Here is a 12,529-nt window from a genome sequence, read left to right on the forward strand (position 1 = left end):
CCTGCTCAGTTTTTAAGTTTTTAAGTTCCTCATTTTCCTGAATTGTCTCCAGCACTGAGCCCACCTTATCTCTGGGAACCATGCTGTCTTACCTGACAGGACGGCATTTTGTTTTCTGAGAAGATTTGTAACCCAGGAAAAGTCATGCTGTAATTTTTGCTTCCAAAATTGTGTTCTAGTTGTTTTGTTTTGTTATACATTTTGTTATTCATTCTATTGGTTCCAAGCATGCTTTTTAAAATTGTTTTTTAGATTTATTTTATGAGTGTTTGCCTGCATGAATATATGCATGTTCACCAAGTGTGTACAATGCCCATGGAAGCCAGAAGAGGGCATCAGATCCCCTGGATCTGGAGTTATGGATGGTTGTTGACTGCCATGTGGGTGCTGGGAACTGAACCTGGGTCCTCTGCAAGAGCAGCCAGTGCTCTTAACCACTGAGCCATCTATCCAGTCCCCAAGTAGGCTTTTAAATAACCTATGAATTCTCGGAGTCTAGCTGAGTTTATAAGTACCCATTATCTTTTTCAGATCCTTTATAGTACATTAACAAATTCCAGGTTTTTACAACTTTGTAAAATTCCATTAAAGGCAGGCCAGGAGCAGATACAGAGGGATAAATGGATCAGAAATGTGTTTCCATCACACCATGGGGAATTAGACTTTCAAGTCTAGTGTGGAGGAGGCATAGGGAAACAGGTTTTGTAAAAATGATTTTTTTTTTTTGGCCCCAGCTGTCCTGGAACTCACTATGTAGACCAGGCTGGCCTTGAACTCACAGAGATCCACCTGCCTCTGCCTCCCAAGTGTTGGGACTACAGGCGTGCGACACTACACCTGTTTTTTTTTTTTTTAACATATGTAAAGTGACACATTGAAGCTGATCTCTGAGGGTGATAGTTTCCTTTTAATTTTTAATTTTTTAAAAATTTTGTTGGGGCTGGAGAGATGGCTCAGCAGTTAAGAGCACTGACTGCTCTTACAGAGGACTTGGGTTTGATTTCCAGCACCCACATGGCGGCTACAAACCATCCTTAACTCCAGTTCCAGGTGAATCCGAAGCCCTCTTCTGACCTCTGTGGCATTGCATGACATGGGTGCACTCACATACATGCAGGCAATACACTCACACACATAAAACAAAAATAAAATATTTTTAAAAATTTGTTATTTGTGTGTGTGTGTGTGTGTGTGTGTGTGTGTATAAGCACATGTTTGCCATGGTACATGTGTGGGGGTCAGAGGACAGCCTAAATACGGGTCATGAGGCTCAATCACAGGTCATCAGTCTCAGCTGCAAGTGCCTTGACCTGCTGAGTCATCTCTTGGTTCATTTTGATAGAGCTGACACTAAGGGGCTGGCTCTGGGACTGGAGTCCCCAGGACAACTTCCCTCCTTCATTGAGGGCGTTTGGGTGACATTTGGGATGGGAGAATCGCCAGCCTGAGCAGGAAAGGCTCTGGGCTGTGAGCCTTTATGGGTTCACAGGAAGAACACAGAGTGGTTCTATTCTTGCTCAATTCCACACAGGAACACCCTGCATGAGAGTCCCAGGAACATACAGTCATTGTCAGAGACACTCATCCTTGGAAGAGCTCTTTGTGCAATGCCCTAAAGAGGCTGTGGCTCCAGTGATCTGCCTGCTTCTGGTGACAGAACTGAGTCCCATTTTCTGCACCACAGCGCTTGTCTAACATGAACAAAGCTCTAGGTTTGATCCCCAGCACTGAATAAACCAGGTATGCTGGTTTGGAAGAGAGTGTCCCCCATGGGCTCAATTATTTGAATGATTGGTCCCCAGAAGATGGTGGTGTTTGGGGGAGATCATGGAGTCTCTATGCGGGAGGAAGCACGTCACTGAGGTCGGCTTTTGAGAGTTCATAGCCTGGCCCCACTTCCTGTCCTCTCTCTCTGCTTCATGTTTGCTATTGAATATGTGAGTTCTTGGCTTCCACGCCTCTCCGCTGTGACGGGCTTGTGCCTCTGAATCCACAAGCCCAAATAAACTTTTTCTTTCATAGGTTGCAGCATGGTGTTTTCTAAACACAACAGAAAAGTAGCTAATACTCCAGGTGTGGTGATGCATGCCTGTAATCCCAGTACTCAGGAGGTGGAGGCAGAACTCTGGCTTCCACTGCCAGCTGGGTTCCTGCTCACCAGAACTATAACAAGGCTGAGAAACTTGAGGATCAAAACTGAGCACAGCTGGGGTGTCAACCCTGGGCCAAGAACAGTCCCTGGCCACAAGGGCTTAGGTAAATTAGTGTCAAAGACAAGTCAAATGGCTCAGGAAACATCAAGGAAGAGGGGGTGGAAAGTACATAGGAGCTGGAGGATGGAGTGCTGTGAAATGCTGGCGTCTCGACACAACATGGCTGCTCCACTCATGAACTCAACAGCAGCTGTGGTCACCTGTGCAAGACTTGCACATGGTCAAGTCAACCATATCTGTCAACCTTCAGTACTAACTGGTTTCAGTGGGTTACAGAAAACAAAACAGGAGAGGACATGAAGGTGGGGAGGTGGGAGAGGGGAGAGTTGTGGATGGATAGGTTCAAGATACATCGTATATATATGTATGAATTGCCAAAGAATAAAGATATTTTTTAAAATAGAAAGACAAATGGTGTGGGGGGGTATTGTGGGAGGACAAGATATCTTTCATGGAACTTGGTGCTGGCCTGGGGACAAGGACAAAGGATCAGCAGGTCATGGTCATTTACAGTCAGCTTTGTCTTTTCTACCTGAGCATCTTCTTTCCTAGTCTTGGCCCCTTACGACAGTCCCCAGAGATCCATCCCCAGAAGATCCTTAATCCCCCAAGATCACATCAGCCACCAGCCTGTCCATCCCAGGACTGAGTGCCCAGAAGAGACATGCCTCTCACAGCTCAGCTTCTGAATGGTTTTCTTGGGTTGTATGGACACACACCTCAGATCCAGTCAACTGCAACTTGAGAATGTGGAGGTCATATGACACCTACCACATGGCTGCCAAGATTCCTCCTTTTATGGGAGTCTGGCTGAGGTTATAAAGGAGCCTTGGTTCCCATTTCCTCTCTGCTGTACCACAGCCCTGGGCCACTAGAGGCTCAAGAACAGCTGGATGACTTCCTGCGCTCTCCTCTCTCCCATCTCGTCCCTCTTCTATTTATCTTAACAGCGATGTGACCGGAAGAGGGCTGGGAGTGGAGCCCAGCATGTGCCAGACCCAGGGTTAGACCCTGGCCACCAAGACAAGAAAGTAAGCAACAGGAAGAAATGGAAATGACTAGGACATTTTTTGGAGTTTTACCTATTTAGTACCCCCCCCCATTCTCATTTCTTTTTAAAGTTTTATGAAGCTAAAACAAACTTTTTTTTTTTTTTGTAGTCAAAAGAGGTCAGAGTTCTGGGGGCTGGAGAGGTGGCTCAGTAGTTAAGAGCACTGGCTGCTCTTGCAGAGGACCTGGGTTTGGTTCTAAGCACCCACATGGCAGCTAACAACTATCCGTAATTCCAGTTCCAGGGATCCAACACCCTCTTCTGACCTCCGTGGGCATTGCATGACACATGTGCACTTATATACATGCAAGCAATACACTTGTACATATAAAAGTAATAAATAATTTTTTTTTAAAAAAGAGATCTCTCAGGATGTTAGAGGTTGGAGCCAATAGCAAATAGGTCAGTGTACCTTGGGAGTACTTTTAGGAAATAGACCATGGCCCTGCTTTGACAGGTGGCTTTAAGCTAATATTATAGAGACTGTCTCACCACCCAAGGTGCCATAGGGCAGGACTCTAACCTGTGGTTAAAGTTCCTAGCTAATAAGACATGACCTCATGAACTCTGTTCTACAAAGAGGGAATCTGTCATACACACACACACACACACACACACACACACACACACAGACTCAGTCCTCAGGTAGAGATTGTTCACAGAAGTCTAAGTGGCTAGTTTCCAGGAAGGTTTCTCCAGATATTGAACACATTGTATTTTTCTCTTTTCTCTTTTTAAAAATTTTTGTTTTTTGAGACAGGGTCTCATGTAGCCCAGGCTTCCCTTGAACTCATTATACAGTCCAGGATGATCTTGATCTTATGACTGTCTTGCCTCCAATCTGTGAGTGCTAGAATTACTGGCATGACTCACCACATCTGGTTTGTATCACCACATCTAGTTTATGTTGGGAACTTGTTGGGAAATACCTGGAACTGGGCCACTTTTTCTTCCACACAGGCTCCAAGGCACATGGGTTCCCAGCAGGCTTCTTCATACCACTAATGACAGAAGGAGGGTCTGGAGAAATGGCTCAGCAGTTAAGAACACTTCTGCTCTTACAGAAAACCAGAGTTTGACTTCCACATCTGGGGGCTCACAACCAGCTGTAACTCTAGTTCCAGGGGATCTGATGCCCTCTTCTGGCCTCTGTAGGCACCTGCACTCATGTGCACATACCCACACAGACACACATACCCATACTTTAAAAAAAATACATGGGGCATAATGGTACTTGCCTTTAATCCCAGTACTAGAGAGGCAGAGGCAGGTGGATCTCTGTGAGATGGAAGCCAGTCTGGTCTACAGAGTGAGTTCCAGGCCAGCTGGGACTAAAGGGAGACCCTGTCTCAAAAAAGCCCAAAACCAAAAACATCCCCAGGAGTCCTTTGGACTTGGGTCTTTCCCAGGTTCCCCTCCTCAACAGTCTGTGGTCCCCAGCGAATTTCTCAGTGGCATGTATTGCACAGTAGTTACTGTCCCCTCTGAGAGGACATAGTTACCCCTGGTCGGTGCTGGGGGGCAGGTACCAGGCTGGGCTTTCTCTTGGGGCCTATTCCAGGGAGAGGGATACAGGAAGCTGCTCAGACAGGAGTGAGCTGCTCTAAAAAACCAATGCCTTCATGTGGCCTGTGGGTTGAGGAGGGCATCCTTAGACTTCCTTCCAAGTCAACAACTAAAAGTTCTTTCCTGAGCTGCTTGGCACACAGAATAAGAACTCAGGCTCTGCAGCCAGACAGCCTGGGCTCTGGGAGACTCATCAGTGGTGTGGCACAGGGTGCTTTCACCTAAGGGTCTGTGAGCTGCTGGATGATACCGGTACCACTGGTTACAGATGACATGGGATTACTTATACCCACGGTGTTCAGAACATCGTTCAGCATGCATCACATATTTCGTGTCTACCAACTGATATTATTGATATTTTACTCGAAAGCTGCTAAAATAGCTCATCAGTCCAGTATGCTACATATAAAATACTTTATTATAAAAAGCTCAGCCGCATGACATTTTAGAAGGCACAGGACACGTTTTCCTCTTTTGCCATTCAATACACAAGAGACCGGTGAGTTGTACCAATTCAATAACCTCATGTTTCACATGCTGAGGGTGATCAGGCCTAAGGCCCTCAAAGAACAAACCACATGGGGGGCCCCCTAGAGAGCCATCCCCTGAGCCCACCCCACACAATCACCGTTGCGTTCACAGAACAGTCCCATGTCCTTTTGGTCAAAGCTAAATCCTATTTTCTCCTCCAGTTCAAAACTCCGGTGATGGAAGCGGACACAAAACTTGGCTCCTTTTAGACACAAAGTAACTATGGTGGAAGGAAAACAAACAACCAGGATCTAAACCAGTCGCTGAAGATCCTGTCCCAGCTTAGAAGAGGAGTGTGTTGCCTACGATCTGGAGTTGGGAAGGAAGATGGGGAAGACGCTTGGGCCACACCTCTTGATGCAGTCCAGGGAATCACAAGCGTCCTTCTGATGAACCTGCTATGTGAGGCTCTGTGAAGCATCGGGCCAGTCACTTCCTGTGCACAAAATCCCCAATCCCAATGGCTAAGTGTGCATCGGACCCTCACCTGGGGCCGAAGTTGCTTCAGTGCAGTCTGTTGGTGCGGAGGGTGAGACAGGCGGGGATGTGGCCAGAGGGGTCGTTCAGTCAGGTGGCCGGGCATCAGGGGCCTTTCCCTGGACCTCGTCATACTGCGGTGGAGGTGTTAAAGGCTCAATGGATGGAGGAGGAACATTTTTGTCTGGAAGGTTGATCCTAAAGTCTTTGAGGTGAAGCTTTTCCGATTTAATCCTTCGAACTTTGAGTGGTTTCAGGCGTTTGGCCAACTTGGAGTTCTGCCTGTCCGGGGTGTGGCCAGGGCTGGTCTCTACCTCAGCCCTGACACTTGTGGGTGTCATCTCATCGAGCCCCGTCAGCGATTCATAGGAGGGGAGTGAGATGCTCAGCCTTGGGTTCTGCTCCTGCCCCCTGGCCTCCGAGTAGCTGGTGTTCACCACTTCGTTGTAGCTGGGGACATAGTACCGTGAGGCCACTTCCTCCTCCTCCTGGCTGCAGGGTGAGAAACAGGTACACTGTCAGCACACACCCAACTCACTAAAAGTCCCCAAGAGTGGACTCTGGTTTGCATGTGAGCACTGGGGCCACACACACACCATTTCTGCAAACCACATGTGGCTTCTAAATGTAACCAATACTAACACTTGCCCTGTTTACTGTGAGCTGGGCACTAGTCTAAGTGTTGTAGCACAGAAGATCCAATTTCCTGTTCTGAGCACACTATGCATAAGGGCTTTTACTACATCCATTTTATGGATGGGAAAACATATCAAGGTTGTGATGGTTAATATGGATTGTGAATTTGACAGGATCTAGAATCACCTAGGAGACAAGTCTCTGGGCATGTCTGTGAGAATTTCTAGATTAGGTTAACTGAGGTAGGAAGACCCATCCTAAACGTGGGAGGCACAAACCCATGGGCTGGGGTCCTGGACTGAATAAAAAGGAGAAGTGAGCAGAGCACCAGCATCTATGCTTCCTGACTATGGATGCAATGTGACCAGCTGCCTTACACTCAGGAGGGAGAGGGGAGGGGGAAAGGGAGGGGGGGAGGGAGAGAAAGAGAGAGAGAGAGAGAGAGAGAGAGAGAGAGAGAGAGAGAGAGAGAGCAGGCACACATGAATTCATTGTTCTCTGTTCTGGACTGTGGTGTGATGTGACCAGCTGCTTCAAGTTCCGTTGGTCTTGGTGCTCCCACACTGATGGGCTATGACCTAGAACCCTGAGCCAAATCCACCCTTTCTCCCTTAAATTGCTTTTGTCAGGACATTTTATCACAGCAGCTACACCAACCTTTATGACATATTTCTCCATCTATCATCTATCTTTTAGATGTGTTTGTGGCATTATGGGGCAAGTGCAGTACTGCGTCTTGACCTTTTCAAATCAAAGCAGGGGGACTGGACAGCAGTTAAGAGCACTGTTTTCACTTGTAGAGGACTGGGGTTCAGCACCCAGCACCCACATGGCAGCTAACAACTACCTGTAACTCCAGTTCCAGGGGCTCTGATGCCTTCTTCTGGCCTCTTCAGGCATTGAATGACACGGGTGCACTTACATACATGTGGGCAAAACACCCATACACATAAAAATAAAGAAATAAAAAATTACAAAGTAGACACACAGAGCACTCAGGACAGAGGGACAGCCAACCAACTTGGAGCTCTGGGCCCCAGGGCCCATTGTTCCTGTGGTACACTTGTAATCTACCCGAATCACTTGATCTGGGAAGTCTGGGTTTAGTAAGCACAAAGGTATTTGTAAAATGGTGGGTGGAGCCTTCACAGAAGAAAGTCTTGTAGAATAAAAGACTCTCACAGAAGCAGTGTACCTGGTGTGAGCATGCCCCTCAGGTTGGAGGGAGCAATGGTAGGTCTCACCTGTCTTCCTCCTGGGTGGGAGGCCCAGCCCCAGCCTGCTGATGGATGTGGGCCAGCTCCTCGCTCTGCCGTAGCTTTCTCTTGTCCCGGATGCTCAGGCAGATAGACAGGAGCAACAGCATCACTCCAGCCCCCACCAGCACGTAAGCCACTGAGAAAGTCTTGCTTTTGAGGATGCCGCTACCTCCTTCTGTCTTGTTTCCCTGAGCCGTCGGCTTGTCTGTGGCACTGAAACCAGGGACCAGGTTCCACATCGCCATGATGACCCCAAGGACCAGCATCCCCAGGCCGATGGCTGTCAGTGCATAGTGGGAGCCATTGGCTTTAGATTGGGCCATCATGGCAACTGAGTGGGTCTAGGCCCGACTCAACAACAGAAAATAAATTAAAAAAACAGTTAACAGCAAAAAGAAAACCAAAACAAAAAACTTCCCACACAGTAAAGGAAATCAGTAGACTCTCAAGCAATGGCTCTCCACAAACATCAACATCCGGGCACCAAGCAATGGCTCTCCACAAACATCAACATCCGGGCACAGCCCAGGGGTCTGAAGGGAAAAGAGAGAGAACAGAGGGAAGTCAGCAGAGTTCCTATTTGGGGAGGCAGGAGGCATTGCAGCTCCACCAGGCCCCACCCTGCCTCACCTCAGATGTGTTCCAGATGGTTCACAGGCCCTGGCACTCCTGGTGGGAACCTGCAGGAGGAAGCCCAGCCACACCCCCGACTCCCCCACGTGGAAAGGAAAAACCAGACCTGTCCCTGCAGGAGGCAGACGGGTCAGCACTCAGAACATTGGAAACATGCTGTAGGGTTTAACGAAGTGTGGTCTGATCTTAGGCCTCACTGGAGATGGCTGGGAGAGGAGCGATGGTACGGATGGGCCATCATCAGTCATGTCACAGGGTTACCTGGGGACTGGCAGCAGCTAAGGATAGGCCCTGCCCAGTCAGCCTGCTGCAGTCTATCCTTACTGGCTCCCACACCACAGGGGAAAATCTGTGTCCTTAGAATGATACTCACAGCCCTCTTAGCCAAGCAATGTCCTCCACTAGGCTCCAGCCTACCTTTGTCTGAGCATCCTTTCCTAGCACTGCCGCAGTCTCTGGGTCACCCCAACTCCTGTAAGCCCCACTAGCTACTCGGGGGGAGTCTGTCTCTTCTAATGGACCCTTCGTCTTATCACACCATATAGCAGGGTCTCAAATGGGGTGCACTGTACTCATGTTCAGGGAAATGACTGAGACAAGCCCTTTCTCAGCCATGTCTTTTCCGCCTTCCTGAAAGGGGCAGAAGTCTGCAAGTTCCTCATCTGAGCTCCACGCCCAGGAGAACCCCAAACTCAAAACCCAACCCAACCCAAACAACTCCCTTACGGTGATGCAGCTCAATGACCTAGCTTTGGGGAACAGTAAAGTCCTGGGATTCCATAATGCTCAGTGGCTGAGGGAACCGGGAAGTAAGTCACGGAAGTGGTGGACTAGAATATTTGGGGGGATTATAAAGGAGAAGACCCTGCGCCAAGCTGCCTATTCCTCAATCAGCTGTTTCTGAGGCAGGAAACTTGGCCAAGCAGTGAAGCTGGGCTGGTGTTTGGAAGGGCAGGCCCTGTTTTCAACTCTACATTCTTTCCAATCTATCAAAAGCAGGGCCAACAGGGCGTTTGAAATCTGATGCCATGGGGATATTTTCTTGTTAAACCTCCAGCTTCAACTGAAACTGGCCACATTGTTAAAAGATACTCTAAGAATATTTGGGACAACATCCCTGTTGGCTTGAAGTCTGAGCCTTCTTTTTTTCCCATCCACTAAGTATTTTTGGTGCATCAGGCTAACTGCAAGGTGCATGGGGGTGGGGTGCAGTAAGAACACCAGGGATCCTAGCTCAGCATGATAGGGCCGCATGCAAAATTCATGGCCGTGTGTATGCATGGCTATGTGCAGGCAAGCACATATGCACGTGTGTGAATGAATGAGTAGGGGTGTTAATGCACGTGCATGTTTATATGTGTTAGTTGAGAACACAATACATTTACTCATAAGGGCAAAGAGGTGTAGAAGGCACAAGTGTGCATGTTCATGCCGTGGAGGGCACAGACCTGGGGTCCAATGCACACAGCTTTAGTGGGGCCAGTTTTTTCTCTGTGTATCATGCACACAGGGAACTTGTTTATTATTTATTTATTTATTTATTTGAAATAGAGTCTCTCACTGAATCTGCAGCTCATTGATTCTACTAGGTTGGCTGGCCATCAGTGCTGAGGTATAGGTGCACACGTCCATGCAGACTTTTTACATAGGTTCTGGGAATCCCACTCAAGACTCAGGTCCTCATGTTTTCCAGACAGGCGTTTTATCTACTGAACCATCTCCCCAGCTGTAAGCTGTCAATGTTTGAAAATAGCTAACAAGCCAGGTAGAGTGGAGCATGCCTTTTATCCCAGCACCTGGAAGGCAGAGGCAGAGGCAGAGGCAGGTGGAGCTCTGTGAGTCTGAGGCCAGCTTGGCCTACATAAGCAGGTTCTGGGCCAGATACAGGGCTATGTAGTAAGACCCTGTTTCAACACAAAAAACAAAACCCAAAGCAAAACCCAGCCATCAATACCCAGTGTGTGCCAGGGAATGGGACGAGCACGTTGATATACTCTTCTGGAAGGCAAATTTTGGTGTTATAGAGAGCAGATAAATTTCAAAAGTGCTTAGACCTTTTGGCTCTGTAATTCCAACTTCCAAAAATTACGTACACAGATATACATTGTGCCACTTCGGTAGCTGAATAATCCAGATGAGGTTAAATAAATCACAGGACACACACTTAATAAACTGTGGAGACAAGGCAGCTACTGAGATAGTTTTTTCTCTGTGTATATGGACGCATGTGCACATTAACTGTATGGTGTGCATTCACATACAGAGGCCAGAGAAGGACGTGGGTGTCCTGATCTATCATCTTATTCAGGGTTTCTCACTGGAGCTAGGTTGGCAGCCAGCAGCCCCAGTGGCCTCCTGTCTCCATTTCCCACAGGCACGTGTGGCCACATCCAGCTTTTGGTGTGATTCCTGAGGATTTAAACTCATGCTAACAAGAAAAGCACTCTTACCCACCGAGGCATCTCGTGCGCCCTATGAATACATTTTTTTCAGATTTTATTTATTATTTTTATTTTATGTGTATGAGTGTATTGTCTGCATATGTGTAAGTGCACCTATGCCATGTAATACCCACAGAGGTCAGTAGAGGGCATCAGATACCCTGGACCTGGAATTACAGATAGTTGTTAGCCACCATGTGGGTGCTGGGAATCAAACCCAAGTCCTTTGCAAGAGTTGTCAGTGTTCTTAATTGCTGAGCCAGCTTTCCAGCCCTCCCCCACCAATACATTTTTAAGCCAAGCAACATGAATGAAAAAAACATTATATGCAGTGTGCTTCTAATTTTTAAAAATATCTTACGCATGCATATGTACATGTGAATACATTGGAAAGAGACTGGACAGCTATCCTCACATTAAAAAATATGAAGATGATATATTCTATGCATACAAACATACATGTCAAAATCTTAGGTTGGGGACATGTTCTTATTTGAGTCAAGAATCACTTCTAGGGCTGGAAGGGCTGCAGGACACTGCCCACTCTATTTCTGAATTTTGTGTTCTGGGGCAACAGAGGGCGCACATGCAAGCGTGCGCAGCTGAGAAGAAAAGTAAGGACTTTGGAGCCAGATTGCCTTGGTTCCAAACCTAGCTGTGTCCACGCTAGGCAAGTTACTTAACCCCTCTGGGCCTTTCTCCATACACAGTGTAAACCATACAGGAAAACGAGAACAGACACACAAGTGAATGTGGGAAAGGTACAGTGTGTGGCCAAAGTCCATGTTCTCAGTGTGGGATTCCCAACACGGGGGCAGGAACTTGGGGGTGGACAAATCCCGGCTATTATGATTCCTTGTGGTCCCCCACAGGCCTATAGCACACACATACACAGGGTAACTTAGTATTAAGAGTTCACAGGAGGGCTAATCTTGGGAGATGGCTCAGTGGGTAAAGTGCCTGCTGTGTAAACATGAAGACCTGAGTTCAGATCCACAGCACCCAATTAAAAATTGGAAATTCAGGTGTGGGTCAAAGATGGCTCAGCAGTGCTGAGGTGCATGACCATCTGGGTTCAATACCGAGAACGCACATGGTGGAAGGAGAAAACAGGCTTCCAAAAGTTGTTCTCTGACCTCCACATGTGTGATGTGGCACATGCCCATGTGTACACACACAGGAAGGAAGGAAGGAAGGAAGGAAGGAAGGAAGGAAGGAAGGAAGGAAGGAAGGCTAAAAAAACGAAGCTGGGGGGGGGCTGGAAAGATGGCTAAGAGGTTAAGAACACTGGTTATTCTTGCAGAAGACCTGGGTTCGAATCCCAGCACCCACATGCCAGAAACTGTCCATTAACAGCTGTCTGTTTATTCCAGTTCCAGGGGATCCAACAGCCTCTTCTGTTCTCCACAGGCATTGCACAACACGAGTGCACTTATCTACATGCAGGCAATACACACATATACATAAAATAAAATAAGAAATAAGAACATATTTTTAAGAAATGAAGCTGTGTGCAATGGTACACATTTGTAACCCCAGTGACTCCTTTATAGGGTCATGAGGGAAATGTTAAGAAACAGTCTTTACTATTACATATTTATTATGTTATAAAGTTTCAAAACACTGAAATTATATGAGATGTGTACAATCCTCTCTGTACAGTGGAATTATATGGGATGTGTACAATCCCCTCTATATGGTGGAATTATATGAGATGTGTAT

At 47.3% G+C, this 12,529-nt stretch overlaps 1 protein-coding gene across 4 annotated transcripts in view; it reads right to left on the reverse strand.

The window, feature by feature from the left end:
* Window positions 1–5,230: 5,230 nt before the first annotated feature.
* The window catches only part of Tmem51 (transmembrane protein 51), a 57,447-nt gene continuing 50,148 nt past the window's right edge, over window positions 5,231–12,529 (reverse strand). For all 4 annotated transcript variants that reach the window (XM_029558418.1, XM_008822670.2, XM_017795481.2 and 1 more), the window contains exons 3-4: window positions 7,719–8,266; window positions 5,231–6,330 (exon numbers count right to left, since the gene is read on the reverse strand). In XM_029558418.1, coding sequence (XP_029414278.1) covers window positions 5,925–6,330; window positions 7,719–8,059 — 747 coding nt within the window. In that variant the 5' untranslated portion in view covers window positions 8,060–8,266 and the 3' untranslated portion in view covers window positions 5,231–5,924. The remainder of the gene's footprint in view (window positions 6,331–7,718; window positions 8,267–12,529) is intronic.

Source organism: Nannospalax galili, unplaced genomic scaffold (assembly GCF_000622305.1).
Source record: "Nannospalax galili isolate Female #2095 unplaced genomic scaffold, S.galili_v1.0 scaffold548, whole genome shotgun sequence".
Classification (NCBI taxonomy): domain Eukaryota; kingdom Metazoa; phylum Chordata; class Mammalia; order Rodentia; family Spalacidae; genus Nannospalax; species Nannospalax galili.